The sequence below is a fragment of the Lutjanus erythropterus genome, chromosome 15 (assembly GCF_056507025.1).
Source record: "Lutjanus erythropterus isolate fLutEry1 chromosome 15, fLutEry1.hap2, whole genome shotgun sequence".
Classification (NCBI taxonomy): Eukaryota; Metazoa; Chordata; class Actinopteri; order Lutjaniformes; family Lutjanidae; genus Lutjanus; species Lutjanus erythropterus.
Window position 1 is genome coordinate 12959131 of NC_139331.1, and position 22294 is coordinate 12981424.

At 37.3% G+C, this 22294-nt stretch overlaps 1 protein-coding gene across 1 annotated transcript; it reads left to right on the forward strand.

Moving 5' to 3' along the window:
• The first annotated feature begins 169 nt into the window (after positions 1–169).
• opn8a (opsin 8, group member a) lies at positions 170–22287 on the forward strand. Its single transcript, XM_084737634.1, has 4 exons — positions 170–242; positions 9844–10137; positions 12675–13000; positions 21624–22287. Exons 1-4 carry the CDS (start codon positions 170–172, stop codon positions 22011–22013), a joined length of 1083 nt encoding a protein of 360 aa, XP_084593760.1. The 3' UTR covers positions 22014–22287.
• Positions 22288–22294: the final 7 nt, after the last annotated feature.

Here is a 22294-nt window from a genome sequence, read left to right on the forward strand (position 1 = left end):
TGAGGGCTGACAGAGGAGACAGAAAACAATATGCCCAGTTTTTTAAAAACTCAGAGCAGGTACATTACAGACTAGACCTGACAACCTGTTAATTTTTTATTTTATTTTATTTTTATTTGTCCTGCTGGAAATAATTTGTGTGGCTGCTTTAACAACTAACTGGACAAACATGGATGATAAATACATGTCCAAACTGTCACCTGCTGTTGATTTTTGGGCAGGAATATACCTCATGGTAATTGGTAAGTACATTCCTTATTTATTTCATACCATATCATGTCGACTGTTGTGGAAATGTCTTCTTAAATTCAGATTTTGAGCTTGCATAGATTTATTTTAGATTCTGAAAAAGTGACACCTGGTTGGTTGGAAGTTGCAATGCATGATTATGATGTCAAACTATTTGTTTCAGCCTTATGTGTCTCCATTTTGTGCATGCAATATTTTTAATTTGATTTGTTTTACCTTGTGCTCCTGTAACTTCAAAACAGATAAGAAGCCTTGTTAAGGTGGTGGGGCATGAGTCAACACAAGATCTTAAATACAGTCTTCCAGTTGGCAGTCTCTCCAACAAGCACATTACATTATTACCTTTCATGCCAAATAAACACACTGTATGGCATTTAAGATGAAATTATTTGATAACATTTATGCGCCCTCACTTGTCACAGTCTGGCAATAAAAGCTTTACATCTCAGTCACTTTGGTTTTCATGCCAATTTCTGTTCAACTGGACTTTCATTTAACTGCATTTATTTATACCACATCATTACACAATGCAGTTGTTCTCTCCAGTGCATGGTTTTTGAAATGAAATGATGACTGTGAGGATGATATACCATCTTTACTGAGTGAAGATCCAATGCGCTGAAATGTAGTGCCATCACAGTGAGTGAATTTACAGAACCAGCATCTCAGTTATGATCTGGTTTACGAAATGTCCCAATTATGCTTTGCACATGTGGACGACTTCATCCTGGTTTCAGAAACCTGGATAAGCCCTTATCCCAGTCCTGAGTAACCTGGCTATGCAAGTACTCTGTGTACTTTAGAATATTATGGCACATAAACACTACATCCAGGTCTCTGATCATGCTTTGCCATGCTCATTGTCATCATCTCAAACTATGAAGTGGGTGGTTCCATCCACTAAAAACATAATGGCAAAAGTCATGATCATGAACAGTGACATGATATCGAGGACAAATCCGGCTTCAGTAACTGTTACCATTACTTGTGATCACATTGGAGAAGCTAAATCCAGCAGTTCAGACAACTCAGTGTTTCCCCTATATGCACCTAGCTGCTGAAATGTAACCATCACTGAATTATTTTTATTTAGTTTTTTTTGTTTTTTAATTCTGCCCAAATATCACGCAGTAACATTATCGCAAACACAATCATTTGATAGAAATACACAAGGAAACATATCTGTGAAATACACAATATTTGGAAGATCCATCTTGATACAAAGATAGCAGGCATATTACCCATTTAGAGTTGCAACAATTACTCAATTAGTTGTCAACTATTAAATTAACTGGCAGCTATTCTGATTATCGATTAATTTGTTTAAGTAATTTCAGAAATAATCTCAAAATTCTGATTCCAGCTTCTTAAATGTGAATATTTTCAGTTTCCTTTACGCCATTATGACAGTAAACAAAATATAAAACAAGACATCTGAGGCTGTCATCTTTCACTTTGGAAAAGTTATCAACATTTTTCCCCATTTTTATGCCAGTTTATAGACCAAACAATTAATCAATAAATCAAGAAAATAATTAAGATTAATCAACAATGAAAATAATCATTAGTTGCAGCCCTAATATTATTATTTGAATCCCCTAAAAAGTTAGTTGTTTTATACTTGAACATGTCATTACTTTTAAGTAAATTAACACAGTTTGATAACACAACAGTATACAGAATAACAGAATAACTGTAGGAACGAGTAACAGCGAGCTAGCAGCTGGCTAAGGCCCAGTGGATATAAACAGTCATCCAGTGGGCAATACAGGTCTTTATGATGACCCTGTTCCATAAAAAAATGTTTTTACCTCTGTAACAACAACTCAGTCCTAGTGGAAATACTACAGCAAGGCATAAAAATGTGTTCATTCTCAGCTTTTTGGGCAACTCATTCGCTACAAAGATCAGTGTCTGAGATGAAAAGGATTCAGGACAGACCTGCAGACAGACGATCAGAAACCTGCTTACTGTTACAATCATGAACACAGGAATAAGAATATCCAAGTAAATGCCATATCCCAGATATGATCAAAACCAGGATAAGATTGAAAACCAGGGTACGAATGTCCATGAAAACATACCCAGTGACTTATGAGCTGCACTCACTCACATTCTGTCATATGCTATGACGTCCAAGATGGGCACCATCTGCACTGGTAATATTGAATGTAAGGGATGAGTCACTGATAGGTTAGATAACCATTGGTCAGGTAGTGCTGGTGTCTGTGTGTGTGCGTGTGTGTGTGCGTGCGCTTGCATTCCTTACCTCCAAGGGAAGTTCAGTTATGTCACTTCTACTCCTGCTGATGGTGCTTTGAATCCCTTGCAGGCCTCATGACTCCACATGAACTTCATCAGCTGTGTTTCCATTTCCCTTAGTACCGTCATGGAGTAAACCATAATAGGTGATCCGGTGCCTAGTTCGCACATCTGTCCATATCAGGCCTTTGTGGGGAGATCTGCAGTAAAATAAGGATCAGCTGTCATTGTGGACATGCGTTCTTTAAATAGCTGGATTTATCCACAGTTTCCATGCAGTTAAGATAACTGTACCAAAATACAATGCCTGCTTAAATCCAATATTTTGATATTAACACTGAAAAAGTAACTCAAATCATACTATATGTATAATGTGAAAGAGTGCTCATAGTGACAAAATCAGGAATATCAGTGATTGAACTGTGACAGTACTAGGGTTGCACAATTACGATCACTGCACTCTAATCAATACTGAGATCACAGATAATTTATTATGATTATTCACTGAGACAAAATATTTTATTATAATATTTTTTGCACTTTCACATTTAAACAGCTTTGTGCATCAAGATAAGACTGGTCTTTTTTCACAGTGCATCTCCCTGAAGCAAAATATACATAGAATTTTAACAAAACTTTTTACACATAATTAAATCAACATGCTACACTGACACACTTGACATATGATAATACACCGGTTGACTCTGGAAAAGGACAGATTCATTGAGGTAATGTTTGTGATGTTATTCTTCTTGGCCTACAGCAGTGTTTCTCAATTCCAGTCCTCAGGTCCCCCTGCCCTGCATGTTTTAGATGTTTCCCTGCTCCACCACACCTGCTTCAAATGATCAGCTCGTCATAAAGCCTCTGCAGAAGCCTGAAAACAACCTGATCATGTGCATTTATTTGTGGGAAACCAAAATCATGATAAAGATTAATATTTGATTGATTGTGCAGCCTAAAACAGTTCTCACTAAGACCAAGTCTGGGCAAGTCAACTTTTACCCATACCTCTTACTGTGTAACGCTACCTCCTGATGAACACAGATATGTACAAGTCTCTGGCTATAAACCAAACCAATAAAAACATACACAACCCTGGAATGTCCTTGTTGAAATGTACTCAAAACAGCAAAATGGAAATAATACAATCTGAGGAAAACTGACGAAAGATCATAATTAAATTCAGTTGTTGGAACCTACTCTGTTGCTAACTTCACTTTGCAAGCTGCATTGCAAACCACATTATACATCACAACTATCTGTATTAACAGCAACCCCCACCTCCTCCACTCCCAACCACCACGATCACACCATACATTTCAAGATGACATTTAATTTCCCTCCCTTGTAGGAAACAAGTGACAAACATTATAGCTTTGCCTTTAGTGGCAGTTTTTCTAACCGCAATTAGCCCTCAGGCCAAGTAATTGCATATTATCAATTGGTTGATGCTCATATGCACAAATATATTCATGTAGGGGTAACAACTACATAAAAAGCTTGTATCCTTTAACCATTGCATTAGACTTCTGACTGTGATGGAAATGTATTATATTTTATTAGATTATAATTGCATGCATATTTGCTCCTTGTGGATTTCCATGCAGATTTAATCTTATGTACAGAAAGTCACCAAGACATGTTATCGAAAATAAAAGCTACATGTTGTGCAGCTGCTGGCTTAGAGTGCTTAGAGATACGGCAATTCTTTTGGTGCAACTCAAACACTGACACACGGTCCAATATAAATCTCACAGTGTAGCCAATGCAAGTATACAATAATTTCGCTAAAATGTCCACGGTCATGTCTGGAAGGGTATCACTGATTTACAAAAACTCACAACACAACTTACACACATACTACACACAGCTAACACGTTATTAGCTACTCCAGGTGCAGTTAACGTCCGTTAGCATTTAGAAAAGTTAGCTAGCTATAGTACCTTTATTTCTCTGATCTAAAATATGATATAAGACAATGGTTTGGGTTACTAAGTTTGCAAGCATACACACTGACCCAACTCACTGATATAACGCTGCATATAAAATTAATAAATTGGGCTCATACCTGAAAATACGAGTATTTAGTGCTACTGAACCGACACGTGAAACTTTCCTCAGGTCATGTTCCTCTTAATTCCAGAAAGCAGCGCTGCCAATACACTTTTTACGGCAGGTGTTAACAATTATGTTAATTAAGGTAACGTTGCATTTAGCGTAGCAGACCATTTTCAGTGAGCCAACACGCACAACATCAGCACCGTGACTCTGTTTGAGCTGAATGGAACAGCTCAGTTAAGCTCATTAGTAACACCTGTGTTTGCTCGACTGTTTCAAGTCAAAATGTCTGTTGTGCAAAAGGCCAATTGCAGCGATGTAGGTTCCCCCTACTGGAGACACCTGGTAATGACTGTTACTGCTAAGATAAAAAAATAATAATAATAAGATCAGGAAGACCTTAATTTAATTTTGCTTAATTGGAATAAAGTCAAATGTCAAGAATAAAGTTGAAATGGTAAATTGCAAAATGTTTAAAATATTCCTAACTTTCCATATATTTTTTTTTCTCATGCCTGCTACCAATATTGAAAGTTCAAGTTTATTCTTGACATTCCAACTTTATTCTCAAAATGCAAAAAAAAAAAAAAAAATCTTCCTCCTCTCATTTTTTTTAAAATTTGGAATTAAATTACAAAATAAGTGCAGTACTTGATGTTAATGTACTTAGTTTGCATCACTAACAGTAGTGAATTTATGTGTGTTAATATATTCTCCAGTGCCTTTTGTCCACTTTAAGTTCTTATGACATTTCAGCAGAGGCACAAAACATTTTGGTGGGTGCTGAAGGGAAAAAAAGTTATTTCCCTGCACATGGATGCAAAAAGAAAAAAAAATTGGTTGCAGTCTCTGGGCTTAGCCCCAGATCTCCTCAACTCCTAGATATACCCCTGGGCTGGTCTCAATGTTGGAAAACAGTTGGTTCCATACAAAGGTTTAGATCAGTGATCACATGATAGGTTTGTCTTGAGCCTTGTTATTTCAGTGTTGTTACTGAAGCTCATGCATCTGTCTGCATGTCGCGATCTTTTTTGTCCCCCAGTGCCCACAAGAAATCAATTAAGGCAACTTTTATGCTTGACTAAGGGAGCAGACTCAGTCAAAATCCAGTAAAAAGGATTTGTTTCAGGTACCTTGCAGTTTTAGTTTAGTCAGTGTCTGCATTCAAGTGGTGAACATCCCACAAGTGTTCAACACAGACAGTTCTACCAGTTAAAAGAACCAGTGCCAACAGAGAGGGTCAATTAAACAAGTTCTAAACACTAGAATTTAAAGCTACAGACATTATTATTCCATCCCTGTCGCACCACCATACTGTTCAATACCATATAATACCATATTACCTGCTCTGTGGGTGTGTGTGTCTGCGCGCGTTTTGTGTGTGTGTGTGTATAATCCCTACTACACCAGAGTAAATTAGTTTTTCTCTTGATCCCAGTCAGAAGACATATAAGACAGCCACTGCTTTATATGATTGATGTTCAAATCTCAGTATTCCTGCTGCTTTTGTAATTGATTTGGATGTCAGGGTGCTGAGTAAGACAGCCAACTGTTTGGTTTTCTTCCTGTAAAGCCTGACATTTCAAATGATTGCCAGAAAATTCTACTTTTTTCATTTGCTGGTTTGTTTGTTGGTCAGTGTAATAAGAATTGGTCAATAACAAACTTATGATAGCCAAGGAATTCTTTTAGTGAAAATTAGTTAAAAATAAATATTATGAAGTGCTTAGTTGCTAATAGTTGTACCATCCAAGTATATGGAAAAAATACATATAAATTTATCTGAATATGGCATTTCTTTAATTAGTTTATTAATCGGGTATTTGTAATTGTGGTGAGGAAAATGTAGACTGCATCATGAAATTAACATTTTCAACACAATTTTACTATATAATAAAATACAAAATATTAATTATAGGTTGCTTCAATCAGTAAATATAGTAAATCAGTAAATATTAGCAAAGATTTCCTTACCAAAAACATTATGTTACTGCATGACGGCGACCGTGTTGGATTTTGCACTCATAGACTGGCTGCTGCCTGCAGTGCACTGATAATCCATCAGAGGACAGAGGACATGTCTCAGATTGCATCCAACAGGTGTTTCAGGAAAGAACTGATTATATTGATGTTGTAGAGGTCTCAAAATCATGTATCAAGTATGATACAAATGACATTACTGGGTTAAGAAGTGAGGCTAAGGCTAACAAGCTAACGAGGCTAATAAAAATTCCTATGCAATATATTCTTTAAAAAAAAAAGTCAAAATATTTTATTTGTCATATTATTCTATTTTTTTTGAAGACTAAAAGATTAACAGAGATTTATCAGCAGAATATGGCAGGAATGGAATATAACCTCTATTCTTAAACTGTGGTAAATGTACCATTGGTGGTATGCAAACTCTCTCTAGTATTATATGGAGAAATGTCATAAACATTAAAGAATTAAATGAAGAAATTTAAAAACACATAATACTATCAAAATGGTACACAAATTTGAATGAAATTACATAAGCTCCAACTGTAACTGATTATCATTGTATTTGGTAGCCAAATGTTACTGTATGTACTGTATGTATCTATGTATATCCATGAGCCGTATGTGTATTTCACTGCAAGGACACGGATCACATTCAATATGCACAAGGAACATTTTCTAAGATTTTTCTTTTTCAGCTATTACTATCAAGGTCTGTGGCCCAAAGCATTTATGTACAAATATTAAAAAACACGAATAGAAAAGTGTGCACTCATGTCTTGTTGTTGTATTATAATAGTGACATAAAGTTCAACGAATCCAGCTTGCTCATGTCAAGGTTGCTCTGGGAGAAAGAAATTTCATTAGTACTAGTGAGGTGACAAAAAGCTTGTATGCTTTTTCACAGATTAAAAGGACTATTTAAAAATGAAAACACGTCAGCACAATATTGCAGCTTGTATCAATCAAATTTCCATAAGCTTATTTAAAGAGAGAGATATTATGTAAAGCAGGTTGAGCCCAGAACACACCGACCAATCTTTCTAATGGCGAACACATTAGCAGCAGTTTTGTAATTATGTTAAAATATTTTTCTATTTTTAGAAACAAATGCACAGGGCTGAAAGAAATAATCTGTCAAATATGTGATATGCAGGGGTGGAAGTAATTAATTACTAATACTCAAATTACTGTAATTAAGTAGTTTTTTGGGGTACTTGTAGTTTTATGAGTAGATTTTCAAGTCTCTACTTTTACTTGTACTTAAGCATTCATTATGCCATGTAATCTACTTAGTTACTTTTAAAATCATAGTTGATTACTGAGTACAATTTGAATTAATATCCAGACCTTTTATTTTTTTATCTTTTCATTTTTGTAGCCTGCATTTTTTTTTCAGCATAAATGTGTGCTGAATAAGGAAATAAAAACTTGAAATGAGAGAAAAAAAGACAGCCAATAAAAATGAGGGGAAAAAACACTTTTTTGTATCAAATCAATTATTAGTGATTAATTGATTGTTAGTGTTTTAACTATTGGTAAAGTAAAATACAGAAAATTTAGAGCTGTAGTCTGGAGAGGTGATGGTGACATCATCGGTAGTTTTTCTGACAAATAGTTTTAGTTTAGCACAAGGCCTGGTTCCAGAGCAAAATGACTGTAGGTTAATGGGGTTGCACTAGTATCTACAGCCTGTAAAACCAGGCCTGCTGGGAACAGGGGGGAATGGCTTGCCTGGCTGTTACTAAGGTAAATATCAGCACTTCTGTACATACAACAGGGGTGAATAAGATTCCAGGAAGTAACTGCGCACAAAAGAAGAAATACTCTGGGACAAAAGCTTCCTGTCAAATTATGTGTGATTTAAACAAACAAGATACAGTATGTTAATTAGTAAGTTTTCAAGGTAGACAGTTTGTTACTTCAGTAAGAAGCTCTCCTTCAACCTGATTTCCATCTTTTTTTGCTTAGTTGCTAACCAGCTGATAGCTGTAGCCTCACATTTACATACATTTATATTTCATAAGTGAAAAACATTTTTGTCAGTGTTGTAAATTTTAGCATACATACTGAAGTAGCCGCATAATGAATGTGTCAGATGTGGCACGGACCCTCCAGGGGATAAACAGAAAACAGCAGAACATCTCAGTCTCAGTATCTCACGAACAGCCAGTCTCCACACTATTTTGAGCACTATAATGCCTGGATTTAACCAAGCATGGTGTGAGAACAAACCAGTCAGTGAGCCTGAGGGAGGAGAAAAACCCACATCAACTGAGGCCAAAGAATAGCAACGATTGTTCAGTTCACTAGAGGGGGGTCACAAGTGCTGAAATAGCACCTCAGTGTTGTAAAGAATCACATCTCTGAATACACAACGCATTAAACTGCAAATACAAGAGTAACAGCAGCAGAAACTCAGGTTCTTCCCTTTTGTGCAAGGAGTATGCAATTCATAAGCGTGTGATTCTCAGTCCTCCAGTCCATGGCTTTCATAGAAGGGTTATCGCAGGCAGCTGGACTTAGTGGGGTTCTTGAAGACATGTCGACTTTTGGATGAGAGATCAAACATTTTCAAGAATCCAACCAAGTGCAGCTGCCTACAGTAACCCTTCTAAGTAAACTGCATGCTCTAATGACTCCTGATGTTTGTTGGAAAAGGGTGAGAGTCATTTCAAGCCAGTTTATCTTTTAAAAATCAGCATGAATGCATGAATCCTGCCCGGTGTCACCAGCGGTGGGTGAGATCAAGCAAATCTCCCAGCTAGGATGTGTGTAGCTATGGTCAGAAGCATCATGGTTTTGGGGTCTCCATCCATCTGTTCATGCATCCCATTCTTGTGAATGCAATATCTTGAGAATCCCTAGAGGAAATCTCTTCAACCTTTAGAGCTTTAGAATGAAATGATTAGATTTTGATGGTTAAAGTTCAAGGTCACTGTGACCTCATGTCTGTCCCGTTCTCATGAACATCGTTTAGGAACGCCTGAACAGAAAGTTTCATTGCATCTGGCACAAACGTCCACTTGAATGGATGAAGTGATTAGACCTAGTGGTCAGAGGTCAAGGTTCATGTGAATGTGATATCTCAAGAAAGCCTTGAGTGAGTTTCTTCTAACCTACAAGAAGAACTTTTTGTGAAAAAAATACTCTTAATACCTTTCATTAATTTCCTACAATGTCTTCACTGTATTATATGAGACATGGATGTAAACTGCAACGTGAGGCGGTAATTTCAGATTTGAGATTCCACTTTTACTGTTCCTCTATCCCTCCTGTTCTTTCCTGCAGCCACCCTGTCTGTTTTGGGTAATGCAGCAGTCCTGGTCAACGCAGCTCGTCGTCTCGCCCTGCTCAAAGCTCCTGAGTTGCTGACAGTGAACTTGGCCCTAACAGACATCGGCATGGCCCTCAGCATGTATCCTCTGTCCATAGCTTCAGCTTTTAACCATTCCTGGATCGGAGGTGACATGTCTTGCCTCTACTACGGCCTGATGGGTATGATCTTCAGCGTGACCAGCATCATGACTCTGGCTGTGATGGGGATGGTCAGGTACCTGGTGACGGGAAGCCCACCCAAGACAGGTAGTGTATCTCTGTTTGTTTTGTTTTAATAAAAAAAAAAAAAAAAAAAAAAGTTAATGTCCAGGCTGTCTTAAACTTTAAAGTTGACTAAAGTTGACTAAAAATAAAAAAAGACAAGTTTAGGTAGTTTTGTTTGATGTTAATTTAATTGTACTTAAGAAAACATGTTCAATCAACTTAAGATGCTGCTAATATACTGATTACAAGCTTAATGTGTTGATTGAACTCTGTATAGATCATTCAGTTAATTTAACAGATTTTAAAAAATAAAATAAAATAAATAAAACTTGTATATTTATGTTAAGTTAATGAGAAAAAATAGTTGATCCCACTAAATTCCTGTATGATTTTTGTTGCAGTGTAATCTCAGATGATATTTATAGGAAATCAAAGCAGTTTTCAATGAATACCAGTTGGTATTGAAGTTAGCACTCAATAAAAGGTCACAGGGATTAATCTCCTTGGCTACAGCTGGACTTCAAATGATGAAAAAAGCCTTTTAGTTTTTTCAACCAGACCCCAAATTATCTATAAATATTTCAGATTCTGATCTATCATCACCTTACGAGGTGTATTAGCAAGGATTATTGACAAAACTGAACAATTTGGGTGGGTTTGGGGGGAGTTGGGGGTGGGGGGGCGCTGTCTTGGTTGTTAGGCAGTTGGTTAGAGTCAGATCCCAGGATCCCAAGCAAGCAGTACACACAGCACGGTCTGCTGAATAATAGATAGAACTAAAGCCACAATTGACATTTACACTGACAGTAATTTGTTCTTGCACACCAAGCACTGTCATACCCCGCATATGGAATGGTTCTATGGTTCTCTAAAGACCTTGGAAATGACTAATTAAGTATTCTTGTCTCTTATCTCAACCAGAATGCATTACATAGTATTTTGCCTCTGGAGAATTACATAACATAAAACATGGTATCATTTGGTGATTTAATTTTGAAAACCTATAATCTTCAGTTTTATGTAGGAAAAGGAAACCAGGAGACCTTGTTGCCTCAGTTGAAAGATAGATCAGCAGCCTCACAACCTGCATATTGTACATTAACAGTAGCAGGCATAGTTGCTCTGTTAGTCAGTCTGTAGTATGTATGTAAGTATGAAAGGATAATAGTATGCAAATATGCAACTCACACAAATGACAAATACTTGCTCATCAAATATATTTAAGATAAAACACAAGTTGTACAAAGGACTGGTATGAAAAACACAAATGAAATACAGTGTTTCACAATAAGCATGTTGCTACAAATGATATATAATACTTTTTAGCCACCATTCTTAAACTTGTAGAGAATATAAATATGATGGTCAAGATGATAAATGAAGCTAAATAAAGCTAAACCTGAACTGATTTGAAAGCCTGTCAGTTCAATAACGTAGGCTAATTAAGTGGATTGTATAGGCACAGTGGGGAACAAGATGCTCTAATGACAATATGTTGCATACAGTGAGAGTAATCAGGTTTGAGCACCTCAAGTGGTTTGAGATCCGAATGTTCATCAAGTCTCACAAAGCAACATGTGCTGAACTTCATTTCCTCACCTAATAATAATAATATCTATCATATACAGTATGTTATGCTGCAGATAGTTTCCCTTGTCACCTTTCATTTGTTGGAGATGATATGAAAGGCACAGTAACATAAGAGCCTGCCATGATACAGGGAATATCGTTGAACAGTTTGTACCAGTTTGTACTTTGCATCGGAAATGGTGGCCGGATTGATATCTGACTGCTGATTGTGACATGATGATATGATACTCCTGTGGAAGCCACAAGTCTGTATGATATCAACCCTGTTAGAAGAAAAACATGTTTTATTTTGCAATATCACAGAGAAGTACTACACTATGCACAATCCTAAAGTGTAAGAGATACATGTCTGATTCGTGGAGTTTGCATTTACTGTGGAAATGTTAATGCTAATGGGTTATCAAATGATGGTGAAGGTGGAAAGTTAATAGTCACAGAACTGCAGCTACCACACACAACACACAAGTGTTTAGCTTCCTAACCCGATCTATACCTTAACCATAATTTATTTGCCCAGGCCATTATCTTGCCTTAACATTCACTATGTCATATTTGCACGTTTGGAATTAAAATTATGCTGAGATTTTGCAGAATTGTCCAATACTGACATTCTTGGTCCTGCAATAGGAATATATAACCTGACACTTGTTACTGCTGATAAGCTCATGACAGCACATGGGGGGATTAGCTCTCCCAGAATCCTCATTACTGGTCTCGCTCAAACAGTAGAACCTTTTCTACCCAGTCTAATGATTAATTCCATGATGTGTCACCGACTGCATTACAATGGCTCTGCACCGTTTTCACGTCAACATATATCATTCTCCTCATTACATGCCGAGCCACTGAAAGAGGTGATGTGTGCGTTGTTGCTGCTCATTCAAAAGCCATATAACAGTAGTAGTAGTAATATATACAGTAGTGCAAAGTAAATCACACTCATGCCTTAGATGATACACTAAAGTGAATTACAATGTGTTTGTGTTTAGGTATCAAGTTCCAGAGGAGAACAATCAGTATGGTGATCAGTGGGATCTGGCTGTATGCCAGTCTGTGGGCCTCGTTTCCTCTGCTGGGCTGGGGCAGCTATGGGCCGGAGCCGTTTGGACTCGCCTGCTCTATAGACTGGACCGGCTACGGGGAGTCCCTGAACCACTCCACCTTCATCATGACTCTGTCCGTACTCTGCACTTTCCTCCCCTGCTTGGTCATCCTCTTCACCTATTTTGGTATTGCCTGGAAGCTACACAGGGCATACCAGTCTATCCAGAGCAATGATTTTCAATACGGTAACATTGAGAAGAAAATCACTCTTGTAAGTAAAAGACCCTGTCCCTTCAGTTTCTTGTCACTGATTTGAACATCATCATGAGAGAAGAAATCTTACACACCTTAATTTGTGAAATGAACAGGGGCATGTGATCAAAAGGCCCTAGTCCTTAACTGTAAAACAATTAAAATTAAAAACAAATAATACAGCATCTTTTTAAATTAGTAAAATGTACATACATGTACAGACAACAAGATTTAATTAAATCCAATAAAGGCAAAGTAATAAAATGTTCAAAACATAATTCTAAGGCAACTGGCTTCACAAATGTTTAAGTTTAAAGTCAAACTCAAACTCTTATGCTTTGAAATAAACTAAAACTCATTTTGCTGACCCATAATCTTTTGTTGAGATAATTTACCGTGCTTCTGGAGTTTTCGAAACCATAAAATTCTTTATTTCAAATATTGTGAGCTGTAAACCCATGTCGTCATTTGGTTTCTTGAAATTTAAATGGTTGCAACCGAAAATATCAAATTATTTACTATTATTTAATTTCATTGTAATGAATTTACTCAACAATTTTTGAAATACATTTTTTTCCCTAAATCCCCAAAATTTAATTGTAACAATAATAATTTCAACAAACAATTATAGGTTGGTAAACATTTTAAAATTTAGTGATTTAGTAAAAGTGAAGTGAATAAGTTTTCTCAACTTTCTCAACTTATTTCTCACAGAAATGACATCTACAATATAGACTACTAAAAGTACAAATTCATCCTTTTTTTTCTAAAGTTGTTCCCCAACCCCACACAGCCCGAGTCTTGTTGGTGCAAAGCAATAATGTTCACAAACTATTTCAATGGCAGTCATTACAGCTTATGTCTGTTTCCAAATTCTATATAGAATTGTGACCACTACAATTTACTTCCTCAGTGAACATGCCTCTTTCTTCTCTCTTATTTCCAAAGAGGCTTTGATAATTTCTTCATGGAGCTATAAGCTCTGATTCTGAGCAGAGTGATCTGGTGTTGTATCAAAGTGTGTCCTCTCACATTCCCAGCAGCGGTGCCCTTCACAGTTGAGATGTATTTTATGATTACGTGTTGCAGAGTAAGGTGGTGAGGGGACGCATATCAACAGGGAAACAGATTTCAACACAACATCTGCTGTCTTTGCCACAGCGACACAGCAGTAACACTAACACTACACAGAAACCAGAGGTGGGAGGAAGTCACACATGTGCAAGACTCAAGCAAGTCACAAGTTACTGTGATGAGAATCAAGCAGATCAAGCTGAGTTGCATTGCTTGCTCACATGTCAAGTCATATAAAATGATGTTTTTTTAATCAGTTAAACAACATTGGTCATAAACAGTTGAGTTTTGTTTTCAACATGAACTAAAGCCGGTGTAGCCTACTTACTTATACATCTTACTGATATCAGTAACAAGCTTCCTAAATGAACATCAATGAAGCCTCTCAAATTATAATTATAGTGCAGCCCTATTGCTCTGAATGGCGCTTAAATTAATTCTTAACATCATCATCGAGAATATTATCCTTGAATCCAAATATGATTACTTTTGGACTATTCCCCTCCATGATAGCTCCCTTGTTAGCCTCCACTGGTCTGCCACGTCCTCATACACTAATTTTGGGGCCCCAAATCGAATTATTATTATAATATGCATTATTATATAAAATGATTTATAGTAATATATCATATATTTAAATCTTATTTGCCATCTTTCTGATTGCCTGCCAGGCAAAACATCATTCTGCTCCTAAAATTAAGCTAGCTGCCAGCTAGCTAGTGCTAAGTCACAGAAATAGACATGTTTTTGAAAAGGAAAAGGCCTGACAAGCAGCCCAGCTGACCAGCTGACAAAAGCATGGCTGCAAAAAACTCCAGAGAACTCCTGGACAAGTAAAGTACGCTGCAGCACACATGAAGTATGAATTCACAGCCACTCGCAAGGATGGCTATGAGTGAGTTATGAGTCGACCCATGCATCACTATTTGTTGTAGTACTGTCAATGAGTTTTTAAAGCTATCTTGCAACATGGGGGCCTGGCCATAAGCTAATGATATCTGAGGGGCCTTGACCCACAAAAGTTTGAAAAACTCTGTCCAAGTAGGTTGCCAGGTTTGCATGCATATAATAATAATAAAAATAATAATCTTTGTTGTCCATAAATGTGGAAACGAACCAGCACATTGTATTAGAAATCACCCAGTGATGTTTCCAAAAACAAAACACAACTTCTCAGTATCTAGAAAAAATATAAATATTATGCAAAATATACAAATGAAATCAAGTTAAGTCATGTGACTCGAGCCCCCCACCTTTTTTACCAACCTAAATAAATACAAAATGAAAACAAGTATCAACATTCAAATTGTACAAAGTAACACACAATAAAATCAATGACAAAAAAAGTACCTTTTTTAATTTTGAACTTGATGCCACAGCAGGTCTTAGCTTTTCTGGGGGCGTCTAAGTGATTGCCAACAGTATTATAAACTAAAATTGTGATTTATCCCTTCAGGCATGTGAATTCCTATTTCATATCACTCAAAATTCTCCATGAAAAACCTCATAGCTGCTCAGCATTTGTAATTATCTGTGCTGTTAAGTGGAGGCATTTTTAGAAAATATAAAAAAATAAAATAATAATAATAATAGTTTTTTTTTTTCTGATTTTTAGAAATCTTTACAGATATCACATCACACTACGGAGGGAATCATGTGTCATTCACAATAGAGATGTTCAGGCCTTAAATCATATCATTTAACAGGCAAACAGATCTAGTTGTGTAATGCTGGCATGAAAGTAAGTTCTGAGTAAGAAAGTTGACATCATTAAACAAAGCTGATGTAGTTAGTTCACAGCAGCATACCTCGCCTGCTGATTCCTCCTCTCACATGAAGCAGCTTTTAAAGGGCTGACTTCTGAGAGACAGCGTCTGTGAGCCCATTAACTTACCCTACTGACGTTATGGCAAGTGGAATCACGAAGTTGAAATCCCATGAAAATACCAAAACCAACAATATTAGTCCTTTCTTTGGCACTCAGCGAGTGCTGAGGATGTAACCCTGTAATGGAATATTTTGACAGTTTAGGAAAAATGGTTACTTGCTTTCTTGTCGAGATTTAGATGAGAATACTGTCAGCACTCTCATGCCTCTGTGCTAAATATGAAGCTGGAGCCAGAGCAGCTAATCTGGCTCCGTCTAAAGTAAACAAACAAACAGAATGAAATCCATCAGTCCCTCTTAAGTTTTACTAATTAACATTAATTAGCATCTCCTAGGTGCAACCGGCATCATGTCATCACTGTGAGGTAACTAGGCAACCAGTGAGGACTCCAGCTGGTCAGTGATTGAGAAAGATTTCCAGCAATCAACTCACCATAAAAAAAAGGGTCATTTTTACATTTCTGTTCATGAATTAAACACACAAGTACTAATTAGCCAGTTTCATAAGAGCTGATAAGCTGATTTTTCTTTTCGTTTTTTGTAATTTTAGACAGAACGAGGCTTTCATTCTAATTAAAGCTAATTTCCTGCTGGCTCGAGCATCAGAACATACAGACATAAGAGCGGTAATAATCTTCTCATCTAATTCTCAGCAAAAGAGTAAATACCACTGAGCACATTTCCCTAAATATAGATGGGTCACATACGTACAGTTACGTACAGGCTAAATAATAAAGGCACTTCTATATTTCTAAACAATATAGTTTATAATTTTGAATATTAAATATTAAAATTGCCTTTTCAAACCACTGCATTCTGTTTTTGTTTTACACAAGCTTCCCAACTTTTTTGAATTGGGTTGTACAAATTCATGTAATTTCATAAGTTAAAGTGTATTTTCTGCAACACAATCTACAGTACTTTCTTTTCTACTAGAAAGAATATAGTTCCTGCATGAAACTGCCCACAGCAAGGTCAATTATTTTGAGTAACTAGGTCATAACTTTTGGACACCAGTGTTGAGTTTTTCCAAATGTATTTTGCTTTGAGCATCACAGTCTGAGTGCCATTTAATCCCATTTTCTTGTAGAGAAGCCAGACATCTCTATGGCCAAACCTCTGCAGCTCACACTAAAAAAAAATCTAGTTGGATAAGTAGCACTACAGACCAGGGGGAAATATGTATTTTTATTTTGGGGTTGAAATGTCCCTTTAACCATAAATTTGTGAGGCATTTTATTGGGCAGCTTTGGCAGCTTGGGGCCTAAGGCAATTACAGACCTTTGCCTAATGGTAGCCCCCCCCCCGAATGCAGCGGTAAGTTGGATTTCTTTATTATAAATAAGATAAAATAATACTGAGCCATGTAACATTGCAGTAGATATTGTCATAGTCTTATAATATGGTTGTACGATATTGTAATATTGCTTTATTGCGATACTGAATATATTATTACATTCCTTATTTCTATGGAATTCTTTTCATATGCAATTCACATTTACATGTTTAATTAATACACATATGCCCCTAACGCCCCCTATCAATGCCAAGTGATTTTAAGTAGCTGTAGGAGTTTACCCATACTGATGACCAACACTGTGCGACTGACGACACTCCATTACACATTAAGAATGAGGGACATTAGCTAGCGATTGGTCCGTCCTTTGAGAAAAACAGAAATCTTATCTCTCCCTTGACACGTGAGCTGTACTCCTCTTCAGTGTGAGGTGATCAGTGAAATGTTGGCTGGCTCGTCTTAGCTGTAAGCCCCTGGTTTGTGCCTTATCTGAGCATTTACATTCCACCCCACATGTGTGCGTGTACTTGTGCATACGTGTGAGTGCATATTCATGAGTGTGTGCATAAAAGAGAGTAAGAAGGAGTGGAGGGGCTAACCTGTGACATCACATACAGAGCAAACATTTAGCATGTGCCATTTCCTGGGATTCTTAAGAGGTATTTTGAAGCTACTATTTTTTTTATTGATTCTTCAAACTGAATTAAAACGTTGTGGCTTTCTGACTGCAGGATCAAAGTGGCCCACATCGATAATAAAAATTGACTATTGTTTTTTTTTCCTGCCAAAACTTAAGTGAGGTTGTAATTCACTTGATTTTGAATGTAAATCTATATGTGGTTAATCTTCGGTCAGGCTGCAGCGAGTGCCTCTCTGCAGGGAAATGAGGAGGGATTGACAAAGATCAGAAGGGAAAGCGTTTCACTGATGTGTCAGTTGTGCTTGACAGAGCACAGGAGGCCAGCGACGAGTCACCAAGTTTACACATCTGGGTCTCTGACAGCAAAATAGATTTGTTTGTGTAGCAGGAAATACCCTGAGGACACAGGTGTTGAGCGTGCGTGTGTGTTTGTGTGCAAGTTTGTTCCTGTAACATTCATTTTCAGTTTGCTGCCCCTCACGATTGCTTTTTCTCTTTGTACAGAATAGATCTAAATGAATTATGAATCAGACAGCCAGAGCTGGAGCACATGTTCCACAGATAACAGAAGTGGACTGTCTGATTATGTGAAAGTCTATCTTTTCACTTAGACAAGCGGGCCACCTGAATAAAGAAAATGGAGGCTTTCAGTTTCACTCTATTACTTCTTTCTCCCCCGACCACTCAATGAAATTTTTATCTATCAGGTATTCAATTAATTAATTGTCTTGCTCTGATTTTAGCAGGACTATTTTATAGCTGTCGCACTGCTCCATCACTGCTCCATCACTGCTCCATCACTGTAAAAATAAAGTATTTGTTTTAACTTAAACAAGTAAAAACTGTCTACTGGCTTCCTTAAAAATCTAAGTTTACTGAAACTGAAAATACAAGTTGGGGTATTTTGTAATGATTCAAGACAAAAAACAAAAGTTCATATTAATTCAGTTGTACTTGAGTAAATAATCAATAAGTTTTATGTAACTTTCAAACAATGCATGCTAGTCTGCTGATATGATGACCATGTTTCTTTACAAATTTAATTTAATGAGTTGATTGAACACAGTACATTCATTCAACTCATCATTTCAAGTCAGAGCAAGAGTACTTGATTCCACTAAATGTTGTCTACTGTCTACTGTGCACAGAAGAGAACACTGTTTTAAGCATTTATTTATTTATTTTTAATTTGTAATGACATTTAGCTCCATATTATTAAAATAAACTCCTTTGGTATGTTTTACACAGAACAGTTGTCAATGAAAAGGCTGAGTTCTCAAGAAATCTCTAATAGCCAAGGGAGTTGTGTTTATTTCTTTGGATGGTTAGTCAAGCGTGTGACATGCATGTGGTGAGTTTAATAAATTCCCAATGAAACAGATCACTTAATGACTAGTGATGTGTCGGTCGCAAACGATCCGGATCTTAGAGCCGGCTCTTTGAAGTGAACGACGGGAACCGGCTCTTGATTGGGAGCCGATTTGTTTTTTTCTCCTCTTTTTTTCTGTTAAAGTCGCACATGATTGGTGGCGTGTGTGTGTGTGTCCACACTGAGTAGAAGGGGGGGGGGGGGGGTTATAGACACACAACACAGTGAGCACATAAGCAAGTGGGAGGGAGACGAGAGAGAACATGCGCTACAGACAGAGACAACACGCTTGAAAGGTGAGAAAATACACTCGTTTGAGATGAACTGCGCCTCGCCTGGAAAGTAGACGAGATCAGGCGGCCGCAGCAGGAAGTGGAGACGAAAATCTACAGTCAAGTTGGACAGTTTTCAACAGAGTTAAGAGAGAATAGAGGAAGAGACCGCCTGTAGGTTACCTGTAGTCTGCAGACCACGATCATAGCTGAAGAAATAAAGTGCGTTCTTGATCACTGATTGAAGTTAAAATAGAAGAGATCCCCCTTCTGATACATGTAACATCTGTTCTTTTATCTGCCTTGTAAAACCAAGTCATATATAAGTCATATATATAATCTTTATTATTATCAGACAAAATATCTGCTTGTTGACAGATTAAAACTTCATTGCACAACAGAAGACTAATATATCCAGTGTTAAATATTACAATTACACAGAAAATTAGTAATTAATATAATATGTGGTGTTTGTTGTCAAAATGAAGCACTCTGCTTAATATTGTAGTACTCTCCTCCATGTTGAGTATGTTGAGTGTATAAATAAAGCCATATAAATAATAAACATTTGATATAATGTATGTTTTTTACATTAGTAATTCATTTTACATTATTTTGGGTAATAAATTAATTTGAGCAACAAAAAATCTGAGGAGCCACTTGGGAGCCGAAAGAGCCGGCTCTTTTTAGGGAGCCAAGCCAAAAGAACCAGCTCGCTAAAAAGAGCCGGAATTCCCATCACTATTATTGACTAATCTACCCTTTTACATCTTTTACATTTGCAATTCATATTCACATGTGAATTACTCATTTGATCTCTTTTGATCCCTTAACATTCCTCAATGAGAAGATGGGAATATTTATGATGTGGAATATTTAAAGATGGAATTGCTAAACCTGTCCCCCGCCCCCCCCTCTTCAAGAATCATTTCCCTGTTGTTCCTTACATGGTAGGACAGACAGTCGAATCCCTCAGGTTCCAATAGATGGACTGTGGCTTGACCTGACCACATCTAGATTTGAATTAATGTACCTGCCGGAACAACAGCCTGTGGTTTTGTCTATACTCACATACTGCAGCCATGGCAACATAGGGATTTGTGAAATCATTTTTGCTTTCTTTCTGAGAGCTAGATTTATACCACTCTCATGTCTGTAAGGTAAATAGGCCTATGTTCCTGGAGCCAGCAGCTGGTTAGCTTAACTTTACCATGGTAACTGGAAACAGGGAGCAAGTCCAACACTTTTTACATTTTGTTTTTAGTAGTAGTAGTAGTAGTAGTAGAGATTAGTCAAATGTAAAGTAAAGTCACTGGTTTTTGTTGTATTTTGTTTTAGTTGGTTTGTCTACTGGCACCCAGGTGTCAGAAGGCAACAGTGTTATTTGCATCAGAAGTGAAATAACTAATGTGGATATTTACTCATGGGTATATATAGCCTAGATTAAACAACACACATTTTGTGAGGTAAGGTGTTTTTGATACCATTGGACAGAACCAGACAAGCTGTTTCCTCCTCCTCTTTCCAGTGTTTGTGGTAAAAGCTAAGTTAGCTGGGACATTCATGTTTAGTGTACAGATACATGAAAGTGGTCTTAACCTTTTCTTCTGACTCTCAGGAAGAAAGAGAATTAGCCTACTACGGATGTCCCAATACAACTTTTTCACTTCCGATACAATACCGATATTGCAGCCCTACTCAAACAGAGAACAATAGTCAGCAACCAGAGTCACCTATGGATAGAAGTGCTGGAGTGGAAAATGGACTGCTTATAGGAGCACTTATATGGGAGATTTTAGATGCAGTCCGATAAAATCCGATAGTCGTTTTTTTGGCTGATATCGGACTGATATCCGATATCAATATCGGATCAGGATACCCCTATAGCCTGTCTCCCAAAATGTCAGACTACCATAGCCTATTCTTTTAAATTATTTCTTAAATCAGCAGGTGGCTTGTTTTATAACAGTCCTGTGCTCTTACCAACCCCTCCTGCCTCCTATACTGCACTTACATCTTTCACACACCCCTATGGTTTTTTTTTCTCTCTTTTCTTCTGCCTGCCCTCGACTGTTCTTTCATCTGCTTTTTTTTTTATTTCAGATGGCTGTGATGATCAGTTCAGGTTTCCTTATCGCCTGGACCCCCTACGTGGCTGTCAGCTTCTGGAGCATGTTTCACTCCCAGGAGCAGGACCACATGACTCCATTTATCACCCTGTTACCATGCCTCTTTGCTAAGAGCTCCACTGTATACAACCCTTTTATATATTTCATCTTCCAGCGTAGTACCTCTCAGCACAAGCTCCTGGGCTTCCAGAGACTGATGTTTTGTTGTTTTCATGAGGCCAATTCACATGAAAGAGGCAAGCAGGAAGGCAAAATGGTCAATGCTTCTAACTGCGTTTATGTAAATGGGACTGATGAAACCTGTGTGGGTCTAATGGGACTTCCTGGCAGTCAGTCTGTGAGTGAGATCATGACTTTGGGTTAATAATCTATGTTTTCAAGTCTACATTTTTATTTTATCTGTTTCTTTAAAGTACCAGTGTGTAGGATTTAGTTGTATCTAGTGGTAAGTTTGCATATTGTAAACACCTTGTCTCACCCTCCCCTTCCAAGCGTGTAGGAAAAACTTTGGTGGACACAAAAATGCAAAAGGCCCTGTCTAGAGTGTGTTAATTTGTCCACTCTGGGCTACTACGGGAACTTGGCAGTGCAACATGGCTGTCTCCATGGAAGAGGACCTGCACCCTCTGTAGATATAAATATCCA